Source organism: Phyllostomus hastatus, unplaced genomic scaffold (genome assembly GCF_019186645.2).
Source record: "Phyllostomus hastatus isolate PE091 unplaced genomic scaffold, TTU_PhHast_1.1 phas_scaffold_93, whole genome shotgun sequence".
Taxonomy (NCBI): Eukaryota; Metazoa; Chordata; class Mammalia; order Chiroptera; family Phyllostomidae; genus Phyllostomus; species Phyllostomus hastatus.
This window is the reverse complement of record NW_025334042.1, coordinates 29,065,298-29,082,472: the sequence shown is the minus strand read 5'-3', so window position 1 is coordinate 29,082,472 and position 17,175 is coordinate 29,065,298. Positions and strand designations below refer to the sequence as shown.

The following is a 17,175-nucleotide window of genomic DNA, read 5'->3' as shown; positions in this document are numbered from 1 at the left end:
CATCTGAAAAACCAGGGACAACTGGACCATCAGGTCCAGGTGCAGCAACAAGTGGTCCTGGAGCTGGAGGGTCAGGAAGCCCTGGGGTAACACCTGCAGGGTCAGGGGCAACTGGTTCAGCATCTGGATTTCTGGGTACTACTCGGTCAACTCAAGGAGGATCTGGGACAAGTGGATCATCAGCCGGAGGATCAGGGACCACAGGACCATCTTCTGGAGAAACAGGATCAGCAGGAGCACCTTCCGTAGGTTCAGGAACCACTGCATCATCATCTGAAAAACCAGGGACAACGGGACCATCATCTACAGGTTCAGGAACAAGTGGTGCAAGAGGTGGAGTGTCAGGAAGCCCTGGAGTCACATCTGGAGGATCAGGGACAACTGGTTCAGCTGCTGGATATGCAGGCTCAACTGGGTCAATTCAAGCAGGATCTGGGACACCTGGACCATCACCTGAAGGATCAGGGACCACAGGACCATCTGCTGGAAAAACAGGATCAGCAGAAACACCTTCTATAGCTTCAGGAACCACTGCGTCATCATCTGAAAATCCAGGGACAAGTGGACCATCAGGTCCAGGTGCACCAACAAGTGGTCCTGGAGCTGGAGGGTCAGGAAGCCCTGGAGTAACACCTGCAGGGTCAGGGACAACTGGTTCAGCAGCCGGATTTCTGGGTACTACTCGGTCAACTCAAGGAGGATCTGGGACAACTGGACCATCAGATGGAGGATCAGGGACCACAGGACCATCTTCTGGAGAAACAAGATCAGCAGGAGCACCTTCCGTAGGTTCAGGAACCACTGCATCATCATCTGAAAAACCAGGGACAACTGGACCATCAGCTCCAGGTGCAGGAACAAGTGGTCCTGGAGCTGGAGGGTCAGGAAGCCCTGGGGTAACACCTGGAGGGTCAGGGACAACGGGTTCAGCTGCTGGATTTCCGGGCACAACTGGGTCAACTCAAGCAGGATCTGGGACTCCTGGACCATCAGCTGGAGGATCAGGGACCACAGGACCTTCTGCTGGAGAAACAGGATCAGCAGGGAGCACCTTCCATGGGTTCAGGAACCACTGCATCATCATCTGAAAAACCAGGGACAAGTGGACCTTCAGGTCCAGGTGCAGCAACAAGTAGTCCTGCAGCTGGAGGGTCAGGAAGCCCTGGGGTAACACCTGCAGGGTCAGGGACAACTGGTTCAGCTGCTGGATTCCTGGGTACTACTCGGTCAACTCAAGGAGGATCTGGGACAACTGGTCCATCAGCTGGAGGATCAGGGACCACAGGACCATCTGCTGGAGAAACAGGATCAGCAGGAACACCTTCCGTAGGTTCTGGAACCACTGCATCATCATCTGAAAAACCAGGGACAACTGGCCCATCAGCTCGAGGGGCAGGAACAAGTAGTCCAGGAACTGGAGGGTCAGGAAGCCCTGGAGTCACATCTGGAGGGTCAGGGACAACTGTTTCAGCTGCTGGAAATCCAGGCACAGGTGGGTCAACTCAAACAGGATCTAGGATACCTGGACCATCAGCTGGAGGATCAAGGACCACAGGACCTTCTGCTGGAGAATCAGGATCAGCAGGCACACCTTCCATAGGGTTCAGGAACCACTGCATCATCATCTGAAAAACCAGGGACAACAGGACCATATTCTACGGGTTCAGGAACAAGTGGTGCAGGAGCTGGAGTGTCAGGAACCCCTGGAGTAACACCTGGAGGGTCAGGGACAACTGGTTCAGCTGCTGGAAGTCCAGGCACAGGTGCGTCAACTCAAGCAGGATCTGGGACCACTGGTCCATCAGCTGCAGGATCAGGGACCACAGGACCTTCTGCTGGAGAAACAGGATCAGCAGGAACACCTTCCATAGGTTCTGGAACCACTGCATCATCATCTGAAAAACCAGGGACAACTGGACCCATCAGGTCCAGGTGCAGCAACAAGTGGTCCTGGAGCTGGAGGGTCAGCAAGCCCTGGAGTCACACCTGGAGGGTCAGGGACAACTGGTTCAGCTGCTGGAAGTCCAGGCTCAACTGGGTCAATTCAAGCAGGATCTGGGACACCTGGACCATCACCTGAAGGATCAGGGACCACAGGACCATCTGCTGGAAAAACAGGATCAGCAGAAACACCTTCTATAGCTTCAGGAACCACTGCATCATCATCTGAAAAACCAGGGACAACTGGACCATCAGCTCCAGGTGCAGCAACAAGTGGTCCTGGAGCTGGAGGGTCAGGAAGCCCTGGGGGTAACACCTGGAGGGTCAGGGACAAGCTGTTTCACCTGCTGGACTTCCGGGCACAACTGGGTCAACTCAAGCAGGATCTGGGACTCCTGGACCATCAGCTGGAGGATCAGGGACCATAGGATCTTCTGCTGGAGAAACAGGATCAGCAGGAGCACGTTCCATAGGTTCAGGAACCACTGCATCATTATCTGAAAAACCAGGGACAACTGGACCATCAGGTCCAGGTGCAGCAACAAGTGGTCCTGGAGCTGGAGGGTCAGGAAGCCCTGGGGTAACACCTGCAGGGTCAGGGACAACTGGTTCAGCAGCTGGATTTCTGGGTACTACTCGGTCAAGTCAAGGACGATCTGGGACAACTGGACCATCAGCTGGAGGGTCAGGGACCACAGGACCATCTTCTGGAGAAACAGGATCAGCAGAAACACCTTCTATAGCTTCAGGAACCACTGCATCATCATCTGAAAAACGAGGGACAACAGGACCATCATCTACAGGTTCAGAAACAAGTGGTCCTGGAGTTGGAGGGTCAGGAACCCCTGGAGTAACACCTGGAGGGTCAGGGACAACTGGTTCAGCTGCTGGAAGTCCAGGCACAGGTGGGTCAACTCAAGCAGGATCTGGGACCACTGGTCCATCAGCTGCAGGATCAGGGACCACAGGACCTTCTGCTGGAGAAACAGGATCAGCAGGAGCACGTTCCATAGGTTCAGGAACCACTGCATCATCATCTGAAAAACCAGGGACAACTGGACCATCAGGTCCAGGTGCAGCAACAAGTGGTCCTGGAGCTGGAGGGTCAGCAAGCCCTGGAGTAACACCTGGAGGGTCAGGGACAACTGGTTCATCTGCTGGAATTCCAGGCACAGGTGCGTCAACTCAAGCAGGATCTGGGACCACTGGTCCATCAGCTGCAGGATCAGGGACCACAGGACCTTCTGCTGGAGAAACAGGATCAGCAGGAGCACATTCCATAGGTTCAGGAACCACTGCATCATCATCTGAAAAACCAGGGACAACTGGACCATCAACTCCAGGTGCAGCAACAAGTGGTCCTGGAGCTGGAGGGTCAGGAAGCCCTCGGGTGACACTTGGAGGGTCAGGGACAACTGGTTCAGCTGCTGGAAGACCAGGCACAGGTGGGTCAACTCAAGCAGGACCTGGGACCACTGGTCCATCAGCTGCAGGATCAGGGACCACAGGACCTTCTGCTGGAGAAACAGGATCAGCAGAAACACCTTCCATAGGTTCAGGAACCACTGCATCATCATCTGAAAAACCAGGGACAACTGGACCATCATCTACAGGTTCAGGAACAAGTGGTGCAAGAGGTGGAGTGTCAGGAAGCCCTGGAGTAACACCTGGAGGGTCAGAGACAACTGGTTCAGCTGCTGGAAGGCCAGGCACAGGTGGGTCAACTCAAGCAGGATCTCGGGACCACTGGTCCATCAGCTGGAGGGATCAGGGACCACAGGACCATCTGCTGGAGAAACAGGATCAGCAGGAGCACCTTCCGTAGGTTCAGGAACCACTGCATCATCATCTGAAAAACCAGGGACAACTGGACCATCAGCTCCAGGTGCAGGAACAAGTGGTCCTGGAGCTGGAGGGTCAGGAAGCCCTGGGGTAACACCTGGAGGGTCAGGGACAACGGGTTCAGCTGCTGGATTTCCGGGCACAACTGGGTCAACTCAAGCAGGATCTGGGACTCCTGGACCATCAGCTGGAGGATCAGGGACCACAGGACCTTCTGCTGGAGAAACAGGATCAGCGGGAGCACCTTCCATGGGTTCACGAACCACTGCATCATCATCTGAAAAACCAGGGACAAGTGGACCTTCAGGTCCAGGTGCAGCAACAAGTAGTCCTGCAGCTGGAGGGTCAGGAAGCCCTGGGGTAACACCTGCAGGGTCAGGGACAACTGGTTCAGCTGCTGGATTCCTGGGTACTACTCGGGTCAACTCAAGGAGAATCTGGGACAACTGGTCCATCAGCTGGAGGATCAGGGACCACAGGACCATCTGCTGGAGAAACAGGATCAGCAGGAACACCTTCCGTAGGTTCTGGAACCACTGCATCATCATCTGAAAAACCAGGGACAACTGGCCCATCAGCTCGAGGGGCAGGAACAAGTAGTCCAGGAACTGGAGGGTCAGGAAGCCCTGGAGTCACATCTGGAGGGTCAGGGACAACTGTTTCAGCTGCTGGAAATCCAGGCACAGGTGGGTCAACTCAAACAGGATCTAGGATACCTGGACCATCAGCTGGAGGATCAGGGACCACAGGACCTTCTGCTGGAGAATCAGGATCAGCAGGCACACCTTCCATAGGTTCAGGAACCACTGCATCATCATCTGAAAAACCAGGGACAACAGGACCATATTCTACGGGTTCAGGAACAAGTGGTGCAGGAGCTGGAGTGTCAGGAACCCCTGGAGTAACACCTGGAGGGTCAGGGACAACTGGTTCAGCTGCTGGAAGTCCAGGCACAGGTGCGTCAACTCAAGCAGGATCTGGGACCACTGGTCCATCAGCTGCAGGATCAGGGACCACAGGACCTTCTGCTGGAGAAACAGGATCAGCAGGAGCACATTCCATAGGTTCTGGAACCACTGCATCATCATCTGAAAAACCAGGGACAACTGGACCATCAGGTCCAGGTGCAGCAACAAGTGGTCCTGTAGCTGGAGGGTCAGCAAGCCCTGGAGTCACACCTGGAGGGTCAGGGACAACTGGTTCAGCTGCTGGAAGTCCAGGCTCAACTGGGTCAATTCAAGCAGGATCTGGGACACCTGGACCATCACCTGAAGGATCAGGGACCACAGGACCATCTGCTGGAAAAACAGGATCAGCAGGAAACACCTTCTATAGCTTCAGGAACCACTGCATCATCATCTGAAAAACCAGGGACAACTGGACCATCAGCTCCAGGTGCAGCAACAAGTGGTCCTGGAGCTGGAGGGTCAGGAAGCCCTGGGGTAACACCTGGAGGGTCAGGGACAAGTGTTTCACCTGCTGGACTTCCGGGCACAACTGGGTCAACTCAAGCAGGATCTGGGACTCCTGGACGATCAGCTGGAGGAACAGGGACCATAGGATCTTCTGCTGGAGAAACAGGATCAGCAGGAGCACGTTCCATAGGTTCAGGAACCACTGAATCATTATCTGAAAAACCAGGGAAATCTGGACCATCAGGTCCAGGTGCAGCAACAAGTGGTCCTGGAACTGGAGGGTCAGCAAGCCCTGGAGTAACACCTGGAGGGTCAGGGACAACTGGTTCAGCTGCTGGAATTCCAGGCACAGGTGGGTCAACTCAAGCAGGATCTGGGACCACTGGTCCATCAGCTGCAGGATCAGGGACCACAGGACCTTCTGCTGGAGAAACAGGATCAGCAGGAGCACATTCCATAGGTTCAGGAACCACTGCATCATCATCTGAAAAACCAGGGACAACTGGACCATCAACTCCAGGTGCAGCAACAAGTGGTCCTGGAGCTGGAGGGTCAGGAAGCCCTCGGGTGACACTTGGAGGGTCAGGGACAACTGGTTCAGCTGCTGGAAGACCAGGCACAGGTGGGTCAACTCAAGCAGGACCTGGGACCACTGGTCCATCAGCTGCAGGATCAGGGACCACAGGACCTTCTGCTGGAGAAACAGGATCAGCAGAAACACCTTCCATAGGTTCAGGAACCACTGCATCATCATCTGAAAAACCAGGGACAACTGGACCATCATCTACAGGTTCAGGAACAAGTGGTGCAAGAGGTGGAGTGTCAGGAAGCCCTGGAGTAACACCTGGAGGGTCAGAGACAACTGGTTCAGCTGCTGGAAGGCCAGGCACAGGTGGGTCAACTCAAGCAGGATCTGGGACCACTGGTCCATCAGCTGGAGGATCAGGGACCACAGGACCATCTGCTGGAGAAACAGGATCAGCAGGAACACCTTCCATAGTTTCTGGAACCACTGCATCATCATCTGAAAAATCAGGGAACAACTGGCCCATCAGCTCCAGGTTCAGGAACAAGTGGTCCTGGAGCTGGAGGGTCAGGAAGCCCTGGAGTCACACCTGGAGGGTCAGGGACAACTGGTTCAGCTGCTGGATATGCAGGCTCAACTGGGTCAATTCAAGCAGGATCTGGGACACCTGCACCATCAGCTGGAGGATCAGGGACCACAGGACCATCTGCTGGAGAAACAGGATCAGCAGGAGCACCTTCCATAGGTTCAGGAACCACTGCATCATCATCTGAAAAACCAGGGACAACTGGACCATCAGCTCCAGGTGCAGCAACAAGTGGTCCTGGAGCTGGAGGGTCAGGAAGCCCTGGGGTAACACCTGGAGGGTCAGGGACAACTGGTTCAGCTGCTGGACTTCCGGGCACAACTGGGTCAACTCAAGCAGGATCTGGGACCACTGGTCCATCAGCTGCAGGATCAGGGACCACAGGACCTTCTGCTGGAGAAACAGGATCAGCAGGAGCACGTTCCATAGGTTCAGGAACCACTGCATCATCATCTGAAAAACCAGGGACAACTGGACCATCAGCTCCCAGGTGCAGCAACAAGTGGTCCTGGAGCTGGAGGGTCAGGAAGCCCTGGGGTAACACCTGCAGGGTCAGGGACAACTGGTTCAGCAGCTGGATTCCTGGGCACTAGCTCGGGTCAACTCAAAGGAGGATCTGGGACCACTGGACCATCAGCTGGAGGATCAGGGACCACAGGACCATCTGCTGGAGAAACAGGATCAGCAGGAACACCTTCCCATAGGTTCAGGAACCACTGCATCATCATCTGAAAAACCAGGGACAACTGGACCCATCAGCTCCAGGTGCAGGAACAAGTAGTCCAGGAACTGGAGGGTCAGGAAGCCCTGGAGTCACACCTGGAGGGTCAGGGACAACTGGTTCAGCTGCTGGAAATCCAGGCACAGGTGGGTCAACTCAAACAGGATCTGGGACACCTCGACCATCAGCTGGAGGATCAGGGTACCACAGGACCTTCTGCTGGAGAATCAGGATCAGCAGGAACGCCTTCCATAGGTTCAGGAACCACTGCATCATCATCTGAAAAACGAGGGACAACAGGACCATCATCTACAGGTTCAGAAACAAGTGGTGCAGCAGCTGGAGGGTCAGGAACCCCTGGAGTAACACGTGGAGGGTCAGGGACAACTGGTTCAGCTGCTGGAAGTCCAGGCACAGGTGGGTCAACTCAAGCAGGATCTGGGACCACTGGTCCATCAGCTGCAGGATCAGGGACCACAGGACCTTCTGCTGGAGAAACAGGATCAGCAGGAGCACGTTCCATAGGTTCAGGAACCACTGCATCATCATCTGAAAAACCAGGGACAACTGGACCATCAGGTCCAGGTGCAGCAACAAGTGGTCCTGGAGCTGGAGGGTCAGCAAGCCCTGGGAGTAACACCTGGAGGGTCAGGGACAACTGGTTCAGCTGCTGGAAGTCCAGGCACAGGTGGGTCAACTCAAGCAGGATCTGGGACCACTGGTCCACCAGCTGCAGGATCAGGGACCACAGGACCTTCTGCTGGAGAAACAGGATCAGCAGGAGCACATTCCATAGGTTCAGGAACCACTGCATCATCATCTGAAAAACCAGGGACAACTGGACCATCAACTCCAGGTGCAGCAACAAGTGGTCCTGGAGCTGGAGGGTCAGGAAGCCCTCGGGTGACACTTGGAGGGTCAGGGACAACTGGTTCAGCTGCTGGAAGACCAGGCACAGGTGGGTCAACTCAAGCAGGACCTGGGACCACTGGTCCATCAGCTGCAGGATCAGGGACCACAGGACCTTCTGCTGGAGAAACAGGATCAGCAGAAACACCTTCCATAGGTTCAGGAACCACTGCATCATCATCTGAAAAACCAGGGACAACTGGACCATCATCTACAGGTTCAGGAACAAGTGGTGCAAGAGGTGGAGTGTCAGGAAGCCCTGGAGTAACACCTGGAGGGTCAGAGACAACTGGTTCAGCTGCTGGAAGGCCAGGCACAGGTGGGTCAACTCAAGCAGGATCTGGGACCACTGGTCCATCAGCTGGAGGATCAGGGACCACAGGACCATCTGCTGGAGAAACAGGATCAGCAGGAACACCTTCCATAGGTTCTGGAACCACTGCATCATCATCTGAAAAATCAGGGAACAACTGGCCCATCAGCTCCAGGTTCAGGAACAAGTGGTCCTGGAGCTGGAGGGTCAGGAAGCCCTGGAGTCACACCTGGAGGGTCAGGGACAACTGGTTCAGCTGCTGGATATGCAGGCTCAACTGGGTCAATTCAAGCAGGATCTGGGACACCTGGACCATCAGCTGGAGGATCAGGGACCACAGGACCATCTGCTGGAGGAACAGGATCAGCAGAAGCACCTTCCATAGGTTCAGGAACCACTGCATCATCATCTGAAAAACCAGGGACAACTGGACCACCAGCTCCAGGTGCAGGAACAAGTGGTCCTGGAGCTGGAGGGTCAGGAAGCCCTGGGGTAACACCTGGAGGGTCAGGGACAACTGGTTCAACTGCTGGACTTCCGGGCACAACTGGGTCAACTCAAGCAGGATCTGGGACTCCTGGACCATCAGCTGGAGGATCAGGGACCACAGGATCTTCTGCTGGAGAAACAGGATCAGCAGGAGCACGTTCCATAGGTTCAGGAACCACTGCATCATCATCTGAAAAACCAGGGACAACTGGACCATCAGGTCCAGGTGCAGCAACAAGTGGTCCTGGAGCTGGAGGGTCAGGAAGCCCTGGGGTAACACCTGCAGGGTCAGGGACAACTGGTTCAGCAGCTGGATTTCTGGGTACTACTCGGTCAACTCAAGGAGGATCTGGGACAACTGGACCATCAGCTGGAGGGATCAGGGACCACAGGACCATCTGCTGGAGAAACAGGATCAGCAGAAACACCTTCTATAGCTTCAGGAACCACTGCATCATCATCTGAAAAACGAGGGACAACTGGACCATCATCTACAGGTTCAGAAACAAGTGGTCCTGGAGCTGGAGGGTCAGGAAGCCCCTGGAGTAACACCTGGAGGGTCAGGGACAACTGGTTCAGCTGCTGGAAGTCCAGGCACAGGTGGGTCAACTCAAGCAGGATCTGGGACCACTGGTCCATCAGCTGCAGGATCAGGGACCACAGGACCTTCTGCTGGAGAAACAGGATCAGCAGGAGCACGTTCCATAGGTTCAGGAACCACTGCATCATCATCTGAAAAACCAGGGACAACTGGACCATCAGGTCCAGGTGCAGCAACAAGTGGTCCTGGAACTGGAGGGTCAGCAAGCCCTGGAGTAACACCTGGAGGGTCAGGGACAACTGGTTCATCTGCTGGAATTCCAGGCACAGGTGGGTCAACTCAAGCAGGATCTGGGACCACTGGTCCATCAGCTGCAGGATCAGGGACCACAGGACCTTCTGCTGGAGAAACAGGATCAGCAGGAGCACATTCCATAGGTTCAGGAACCACTGCATCATCATCTGAAAAACCAGGGACAACTGGACCATCAACTCCAGGTGCAGCAACAAGTGGTCCTGGAGCTGGAGGGTCAGGAAGCCCTCGGGTGACACTTGGAGGGTCAGGGACAACTGGTTCAGCTGCTGGAAGACCAGGCACAGGTGGGTCAACTCAAGCAGGACCTGGGACCACTGGTCCATCAGCTGCAGGATCAGGGACCACAGGACCTTCTGCTGGAGAAACAGGATCAGCAGAAACACCTTCCATAGGTTCAGGAACCACTGCATCATCATCTGAAAAACCAGGGACAACTGGACCATCATCTACAGGTTCAGGAACAAGTGGTGCAAGAGGTGGAGTGTCAGGAAGCCCTGGAGTAACACCTGGAGGGTCAGAGACAACTGGTTCAGCTGCTGGAAGGCCAGGCACAGGTGGGTCAACTCAAGCAGGATCTCGGACCACTGGTCCATCAGCTGGAGGATCAGGGACCACAGGACCATCTGCTGGAGAAACAGGATCAGCAGGAGCACCTTCCGTAGGTTCAGGAACCACTGCATCATCATCTGAAAAACCAGGGACAACTGGACCATCAGCTCCAGGTGCAGGAACAAGTGGTCCTGGAGCTGGAGGGTCAGGAAGCCCTGGGGGTAACACCTGGAGGGTCAGGGACAACTGGGTTCAGCTGCTGGATTTCCCGGCACAACTGGGTCAACTCAAGCAGGATCTGGGACTCCTGGACCATCAGCTGGAGGATCAGGGACCACAGGACCTTCTGCTGGAGAAACAGGATCAGCGGGAGCACCTTCAATGGGTTCAGGAACCACTGCATCATCATCTGAAAAACCAGGGACAAGTGGACCTTCAGGTCCAGGTGCAGCAACAAATAGTCCTGCAGCTGGAGGGTCAGGAAGCCCTGGGGTAACACCTGCAGGGTCAGGGACAACTGGTTCAGCTGCTGGATTCCTGGGTACTACTCGGTCAACTCAAAGAGGATCTGGGACAACTGGTCCATCAGCTGGAGGATCAGGGACCACAGGACCATCTGCTGGAGAAACAGGATCAGCAGGAACACCTTCCGTAGGTTCTGGAACCACTGCATCATCATCTGAAAAACCAGGGACAACTGGCCCATCAGCTCGAGGGGCAGGAACAAGTAGTCCAGGAACTGGAGGGTCAGGAAGCCCTGGAGTCACATCTGGAGGGTCAGGGACAACTGTTTCAGCTGCTGGAAATCCAGGCACAGGTGGGTCAACTCAAACAGGATCTAGGATACCTGGACCATCAGCTGGAGGATCAAGGGACCACAGGACCTTCTGTTGGAGAATCAGGATCAGCAGGCACACCTTCCATGGGTTCAGGAACCACTGCATCATCATCTGAAAAACCAGGGACAACAGGACCATATTCTACGGGTTCAGGAACAAGTGGTGCAGGAGCTGGAGTGTCAGGAACCCCTGGAGTAACACCTGGAGGGTCAGGGACAACTGGTTCAGCTGCTGGAAGTCCAGGCACAGGTGGGTCAACTCAAGCAGGATCTGGGACCACTGGTCCATCAGCTGCAGGATCAGGGACCACAGGACCTTCTGCTGGAGAAACAGGATCAGCAGGAACACCTTCCATAGGTTCTGGAACCACTGCATCATCATCTGAAAAACCAGGGACAACTGGACCATCAGGTCCAGGTGCAGCAACAAGTGGTCCTGGAGCTGGAGGGTCAGCAAGCCCTGGAGTCACACCTGGAGGGTCAGGGACAACTGGTTCAGCTGCTGGAAGTCCAGGCTCAACTGGGTCAATTCAAGCAGGATCTGGGACACCTGGACCATCACCTGAAGGATCAGGGACCACAGGACCATCTGCTGGAGGAACAGGATCAGCAGGAGCACCTTCCATAGGTTCTGGAACCACTGCATCATCACCTGAAAAACCAGGGACAACTGGACCATCAGCTCCAGGTGCAGCAACAAGTGGTCCTGGAGCTGGAGGGTCAGGAAGCCCAGGGGTAACACCTGCAGGGCCAGGGACAACTGGTTTCAACTGCTGGACTTCCGGGCACAACTGGGTCAACTCAAGCAGGATCTGGGACTCCTGGACCATCAGCTGGAGGATCAGGGACCACAGGATCTTCTGCTGGAGAAACAGGATCAGCAGGAGCACGTTCCATAGGTTCAGGAACCACTGCATCATCATCTGAAAAAACCAGGGACAACTGGACCATCAGGTCCAGGTGCAGCAACAAGTGGTCCTGGAACTGGAGGGTCAGCAAGCCCTGGAGTAACACCTGGAGGGTCAGGGACAACTGGTTCATCTGCTGGAATTCCAGGCACAGGTGCGTCAACTCAAGCAGGATCTGGGACCACTGGTCCATCAGCTGCAGGATCAGGGACCACAGGACCTTCTGCTGGAGAAACAGGATCAGCAGGAGCACATTCCATAGGTTCAGGAACCACTGCATCATCATCTGAAAAACCAGGGACAACTGGACCATCAACTCCAGGTGCAGCAACAAGTGGTCCTGGAGCTGGAGGGTCAGGAAGCCCTCGGGTGACACTTGGAGGGTCAGGGACAACTGGTTCAGCTGCTGGAAGACCAGGCACAGGTGGGTCAACTCAAGCAGGACCTGGGACCACTGGTCCATCAGCTGCAGGATCAGGGACCACAGGACCTTCTGCTGGAGAAACAGGATCAGCAGAAACACCTTCCATAGGTTCAGGAACCACTGCATCATCATCTGAAAAACCAGGGACAACTGGACCATCATCTACAGGTTCAGGAACAAGTGGTGCAAGAGGTGGAGTGTCAGGAAGCCCTGGAGTAACACCTGGAGGGTCAGAGACAACTGGTTCAGCTGCTGGAAGGCCAGGCACAGGTGGGTCAACTCAAGCAGGATCTCGGACCACTGGTCCATCAGCTGGAGGATCAGGGACCACAGGACCATCTGCTGGAGAAACAGGATCAGCAGGAACACCTTCCATAGTTTCTGGAACCACTGCATCATCATCTGAAAAATCAGGAACAACTGGCCCATCAGCTCCAGGTTCAGGAACAAGTGGTCCTGGAGCTGGAGGGTCAGGAAGCCCTGGAGTCACACCTGGAGGGTCAGGGACAACTGGTTCAGCTGCTGGATATGCAGGCTCAACTGGGTCAATTCAAGCAGGATCTGGGACACCTGCACCATCAGCTGGAGGATCAGGGACCACAGGACCATCTGCTGGAGGAACAGGATCAGCAGGAGCACCTTCCATAGGTTCAGGAACCACTGCATCATCATCTGAAAAACCAGGGACAACTGGACCACCATCTCCAGGTGCAGGAACAAGTGGTCCTGGAGCTGGAGGGTCAGGAAGCCCTGGGGTAACACCTGGAGAGTCAGGACAAACTGGTTCAGCTGCTGGACTTCCGGGCACAACTGGGTCAACTCAAGCAGGATCTGGGACCACTGGTCCATCAGCTGCAGGATCAGGGACCACAGGACCTTCTGCTGGAGAAACAGGATCAGCAGGAGCACGTTCCATAGGTTCAGGAACCACTGCATCATCATCTGAAAAACCAGGGACAACTGGACCATCAGCTCCCAGGTGCAGCAACAAGTGGTCCTGGAGTTTGGAGGGTCAGGAAGCCCTGGGGTAACACCTGCAGGGTCAGGGACAACTCGTTCAGCAGCTGGATTCCTGGGCACTACTCGGTCAACTCAAGGAGGATCTGGGACCACTGGACCATCAGCTGGAGGATCAGGGACCACAGGACCATCTGCTGGAGAAACAGGATCAGCAGGAACACCTCCCATAGGTTCAGGAACCACTGCATCATCATCTGAAAAACCAGGGACAACTGGCCCATCAGCTCCAGGTGCAGGAACAAGTAGTCCAGGAACTGGAGGGTCAGGAAGCCCCTGGAGTCACACCTGGAGGGTCAGGGACAACTGGTTCAGCTGCTGGAAATCCAGGCACAGGTGGGTCAACTCAAAGCAGGATCTGGGACACCTCGACCATCAGCTGGAGGATCAGGGACCACAGGACCTTCTGCTGGAGAATCAGGATCAGCAGGAACACCTTCCATAGGTTCAGGAACCACTGCATCATCATCTGAAAAACCAGGGACAACTGGACCATCAGGTCTACAGGTTCAGAAACAAGTGGTGCAGGAGCTGGAGGGTCAGGAAGCCCCTGGAGTAACACCTGGAGGGTCAGGGACAACTGGTTCAGCTGCTGGAAGTCCAGGCACAGGTGGGTCAACTCAAGCAGGATCTGGGACCACTGGTCCATCAGCTGCAGGATCAGGGACCACAGGACCTTCTGCTGGAGAAACAGGATCAGCAGGAGCACGTTCCATAGGTTCAGGAACCACTGCATCATCATCTGAAAAACCAGGGACAACTGGACCATCAGCTCCAGGTGCAGCAACAAGTGGTCCTGGAGTTGGAGGGTCAGGAAGCCCTGGGGTAACACCTGCAGGGTCAGGGACAACTCGTTCAGCAGCTGGATTCCTGGGCACTACTCGGTCAACTCAAGGAGGATCTGGGACCACTGGACCATCAGCTGGAGGATCAGGGACCACAGGACCATCTGCTGGAGAAACAGGATCAGCAGGAACACCTCCCATAGGTTCAGGAACCACTGCATCATCATCTGAAAAACCAGGGACAACTGGCCCATCAGCTCCAGGTGCAGGAACAAGTAGTCCAGGAACTGGAGGGTCAGGAAGCCCTGGAGTCACACCTGGAGGGTCAGGGACAACTGTTTCAGCTGCTGGAAATCCAGGCACAGGTGGGTCAACTCAAACAGGATCTGGGACACCTCGACCATCAGCTGGAGGATCAGGTACCACAGGACCTTCTGCTGGAGAATCAGGATCAGCAGGAACGCCTTCCATAGGTTCAGGAACCACTGCATCATCATCTGAAAAACGAGGGACAACAGGACCATCATCTACAGGTTCAGAAACAAGTGGTGCAGCAGCTGGAGGGTCAGGAACCCCTGGAGTAACACGTGGAGGGTCAGGGACAACTGGTTCAGCTGCTGGAAGTCCAGGCACAGGTGGGTCAACTCAAGCAGGATCTGGGACCACTGGTCCATCAGCTGCAGGATCAGGGACCACAGGACCTTCTGCTGGAGAAACAGGATCAGCAGGAGCACGTTCCATAGGTTCAGGAACCACTGCATCATCATCTGAAAAAACCAGGGACAACTGGACCATCAGGTCCAGGTGCAGCAACAAGTGGTCCTGGAGCTGGAGGGTCAGCAAGCCCTGGAGTAACACCTGGAGGGTCAGGGACAACTGGTTCAGCTGCTGGAAGTCCAGGCACAGGTGGGTCAACTCAAGCAGGATCTGGGACCACTGGTCCACCAGCTGCAGGATCAGGGACCACAGGACCTTCTGCTGGAGAAACAGGATCAGCAGGAGCACATTCCATAGGTTCAGGAACCACTGCATCATCATCTGAAAAACCAGGGACAACTGGACCATCAACTCCAGGTGCAGCAACAAGTGGTCCTGGAGCTGGAGGGTCAGGAAGCCCTCGGGTGACACTTGGAGGGTCAGGGACAACTGGTTCAGCTGCTGGAAGACCAGGCACAGGTGGGTCAACTCAAGCAGGACCTGGGACCACTGGTCCATCAGCTGCAGGATCAGGGACCACAGGACCTTCTGCTGGAGAAACAGGATCAGCAGAAACACCTTCCATAGGTTCAGGAACCACTGCATCATCATCTGAAAAACCAGGGACAACTGGACCATCATCTACAGGTTCAGGAACAAGTGGTGCAAGAGGTGGAGTGTCAGGAAGCCCTGGAGTAACACCTGGAGGGTCAGAGACAACTGGTTCAGCTGCTGGAAGGCCAGGCACAGGTGGGTCAACTCAAGCAGGATCTCGGACCACTGGTCCATCAGCTGGAGGATCAGGGACCACAGGACCATCTGCTGGAGAAACAGGATCAGCAGGAGCACCTTCCGTAGGTTCAGGAACCACTGCATCATCATCTGAAAAACCAGGGACAACTGGACCATCAGCTCCAGGTGCAGGAACAAGTGGTCCTGGAGCTGGAGGGTCAGGAAGCCCTGGGGTAACACCTGGAGGGTCAGGGACAACGGGTTCAGCTGCTGGAAGTCCAGGCACAGGTGGGTCAACTCAAGCAGGATCTGGGACCACTGGTCCATCAGCTGGAGGATCAGGGACCACAGGACCTTCTGCTGGAGAAACAGGATCAGCAGGAGCACCTTCCATAGGTTCAGGAACCACTGCATCATCATCTGAAAAATCAGGGACAACTGGACCCATCAGCTCCAGGTGCAGGAACAAGTGGTCCTGGAGCTGGAGGGTCAGGAAGCCCTGGTGTAACACCTGGAGGGTCAGGGACAACTGGTTCAGCTGCTGGAAGTCCAGGCACAGGTGGGTCAACTCAAGCAGGATCTGGGACACACTGGTCCATCAGCTGGAGGGTCAGGGACCACAGGACCATCTGCTGGAGAAACAGGATCAGCAGGAGCACCTTCCATAGGTTCAGGAACCACTGCATCATCATCTGAAAAACCAGGGACAACTGGACCATCAGCTCCAGGTGCAGCAACAAGTGGTCCTGGAGCTGGAGGGTCAGGAAGCCCTCGGGTGACACTTGGAGGGTCAGGGACAACTGGTTCAGCTGCTGGAAGACCAGGCACAGGTGGGTCAACTCAAGCAGGACCTGGGACCACTGGTCCATCAGCTGCAGGATCAGGGACCACAGGACCTTCTGCTGGAGAAACAGGATCAGCAGAAACACCTTCCATAGGTTCAGGAACCACTGCATCATCATCTGAAAAACCAGGGACAACTGGACCATCATCTACAGGTTCAGGAACAAGTGGTGCAAGAGGTGGAGTGTCAGGAAGCCCTGGGAGTAACACCTGGAGGGTCAGAGACAACTGGTTCAGCTGCTGGAAGGCCAGGCACAGGTGGGTCAACTCAAGCAGGATCTGGGACCACTGGTCCATCAGCTGGAGGATCAGGGACCACAGGACCATCTGCTGGAGAAACAGGATCAGCAGGAACACCTTCCATAGTTTCTGGAACCACTGCATCATCATCTGAAAAATCAGGGAACAACTGGCCCATCAGCTCCAGGTTCAGGAACAAGTGGTCCTGGAGCTGGAGGGTCAGGAAGCCCTGGGAGTCACACCTGGAGGGTCAGGGACAACTGCGTTCAGCTGCTGGATATCCAGGGCTCAACTGGGTCAACTCAAGCAGGATCTGGGACACCTGGACCATCAGCTGGAGGATCAGGGACCACAGGACCATCTGCTGGAGAAACAGGATCAGCAGGAACACCTCCCATAGGTTCAGGAACCACTGCATCATCATCTGAAAAACCAGGGACAACTGGCCCATCAGCTCCAGGTGCAGGAACAAGTAGTCCAGGAACTGGAGGGTCAGGAAGCCCTGGAGTCACACCTGGAGGGTCAGGGACAACTGGTTCAGCTGC

General features: G+C 55.2%; 1 protein-coding gene across 1 annotated transcript in view; it reads left to right on the top strand.

Annotated features, from left to right (window-relative positions):
• The window catches only part of MUC19 (mucin 19, oligomeric), a 110,732-nt gene that overhangs the window by 58,296 nt on the left and 35,261 nt on the right, over nucleotides 1-17,175 (top strand). Inside the window, 28 exon segments of the mRNA XM_045829423.1 lie at nucleotides 64-70; nucleotides 157-579; nucleotides 697-1,047; nucleotides 1,157-1,293; nucleotides 1,601-1,932; nucleotides 2,587-2,791; nucleotides 2,873-3,008; nucleotides 3,039-3,271; nucleotides 4,178-4,469; nucleotides 4,614-4,828; nucleotides 5,529-5,639; nucleotides 5,853-6,233; nucleotides 6,235-6,306; nucleotides 6,544-6,732; nucleotides 7,196-7,393; nucleotides 7,746-7,802; nucleotides 8,286-8,367; nucleotides 8,675-8,916; nucleotides 9,240-9,270; nucleotides 9,487-9,612; nucleotides 10,027-10,260; nucleotides 10,674-10,964; nucleotides 11,080-11,261; nucleotides 11,922-11,976; nucleotides 12,042-12,127; nucleotides 12,347-12,425; nucleotides 14,503-14,652; nucleotides 16,486-16,593. Coding sequence (XP_045685379.1) covers nucleotides 64-70; nucleotides 157-579; nucleotides 697-1,047; nucleotides 1,157-1,293; nucleotides 1,601-1,932; nucleotides 2,587-2,791; nucleotides 2,873-3,008; nucleotides 3,039-3,271; nucleotides 4,178-4,469; nucleotides 4,614-4,828; nucleotides 5,529-5,639; nucleotides 5,853-6,233; nucleotides 6,235-6,306; nucleotides 6,544-6,732; nucleotides 7,196-7,393; nucleotides 7,746-7,802; nucleotides 8,286-8,367; nucleotides 8,675-8,916; nucleotides 9,240-9,270; nucleotides 9,487-9,612; nucleotides 10,027-10,260; nucleotides 10,674-10,964; nucleotides 11,080-11,261; nucleotides 11,922-11,976; nucleotides 12,042-12,127; nucleotides 12,347-12,425; nucleotides 14,503-14,652; nucleotides 16,486-16,593 — 5,005 coding nt within the window.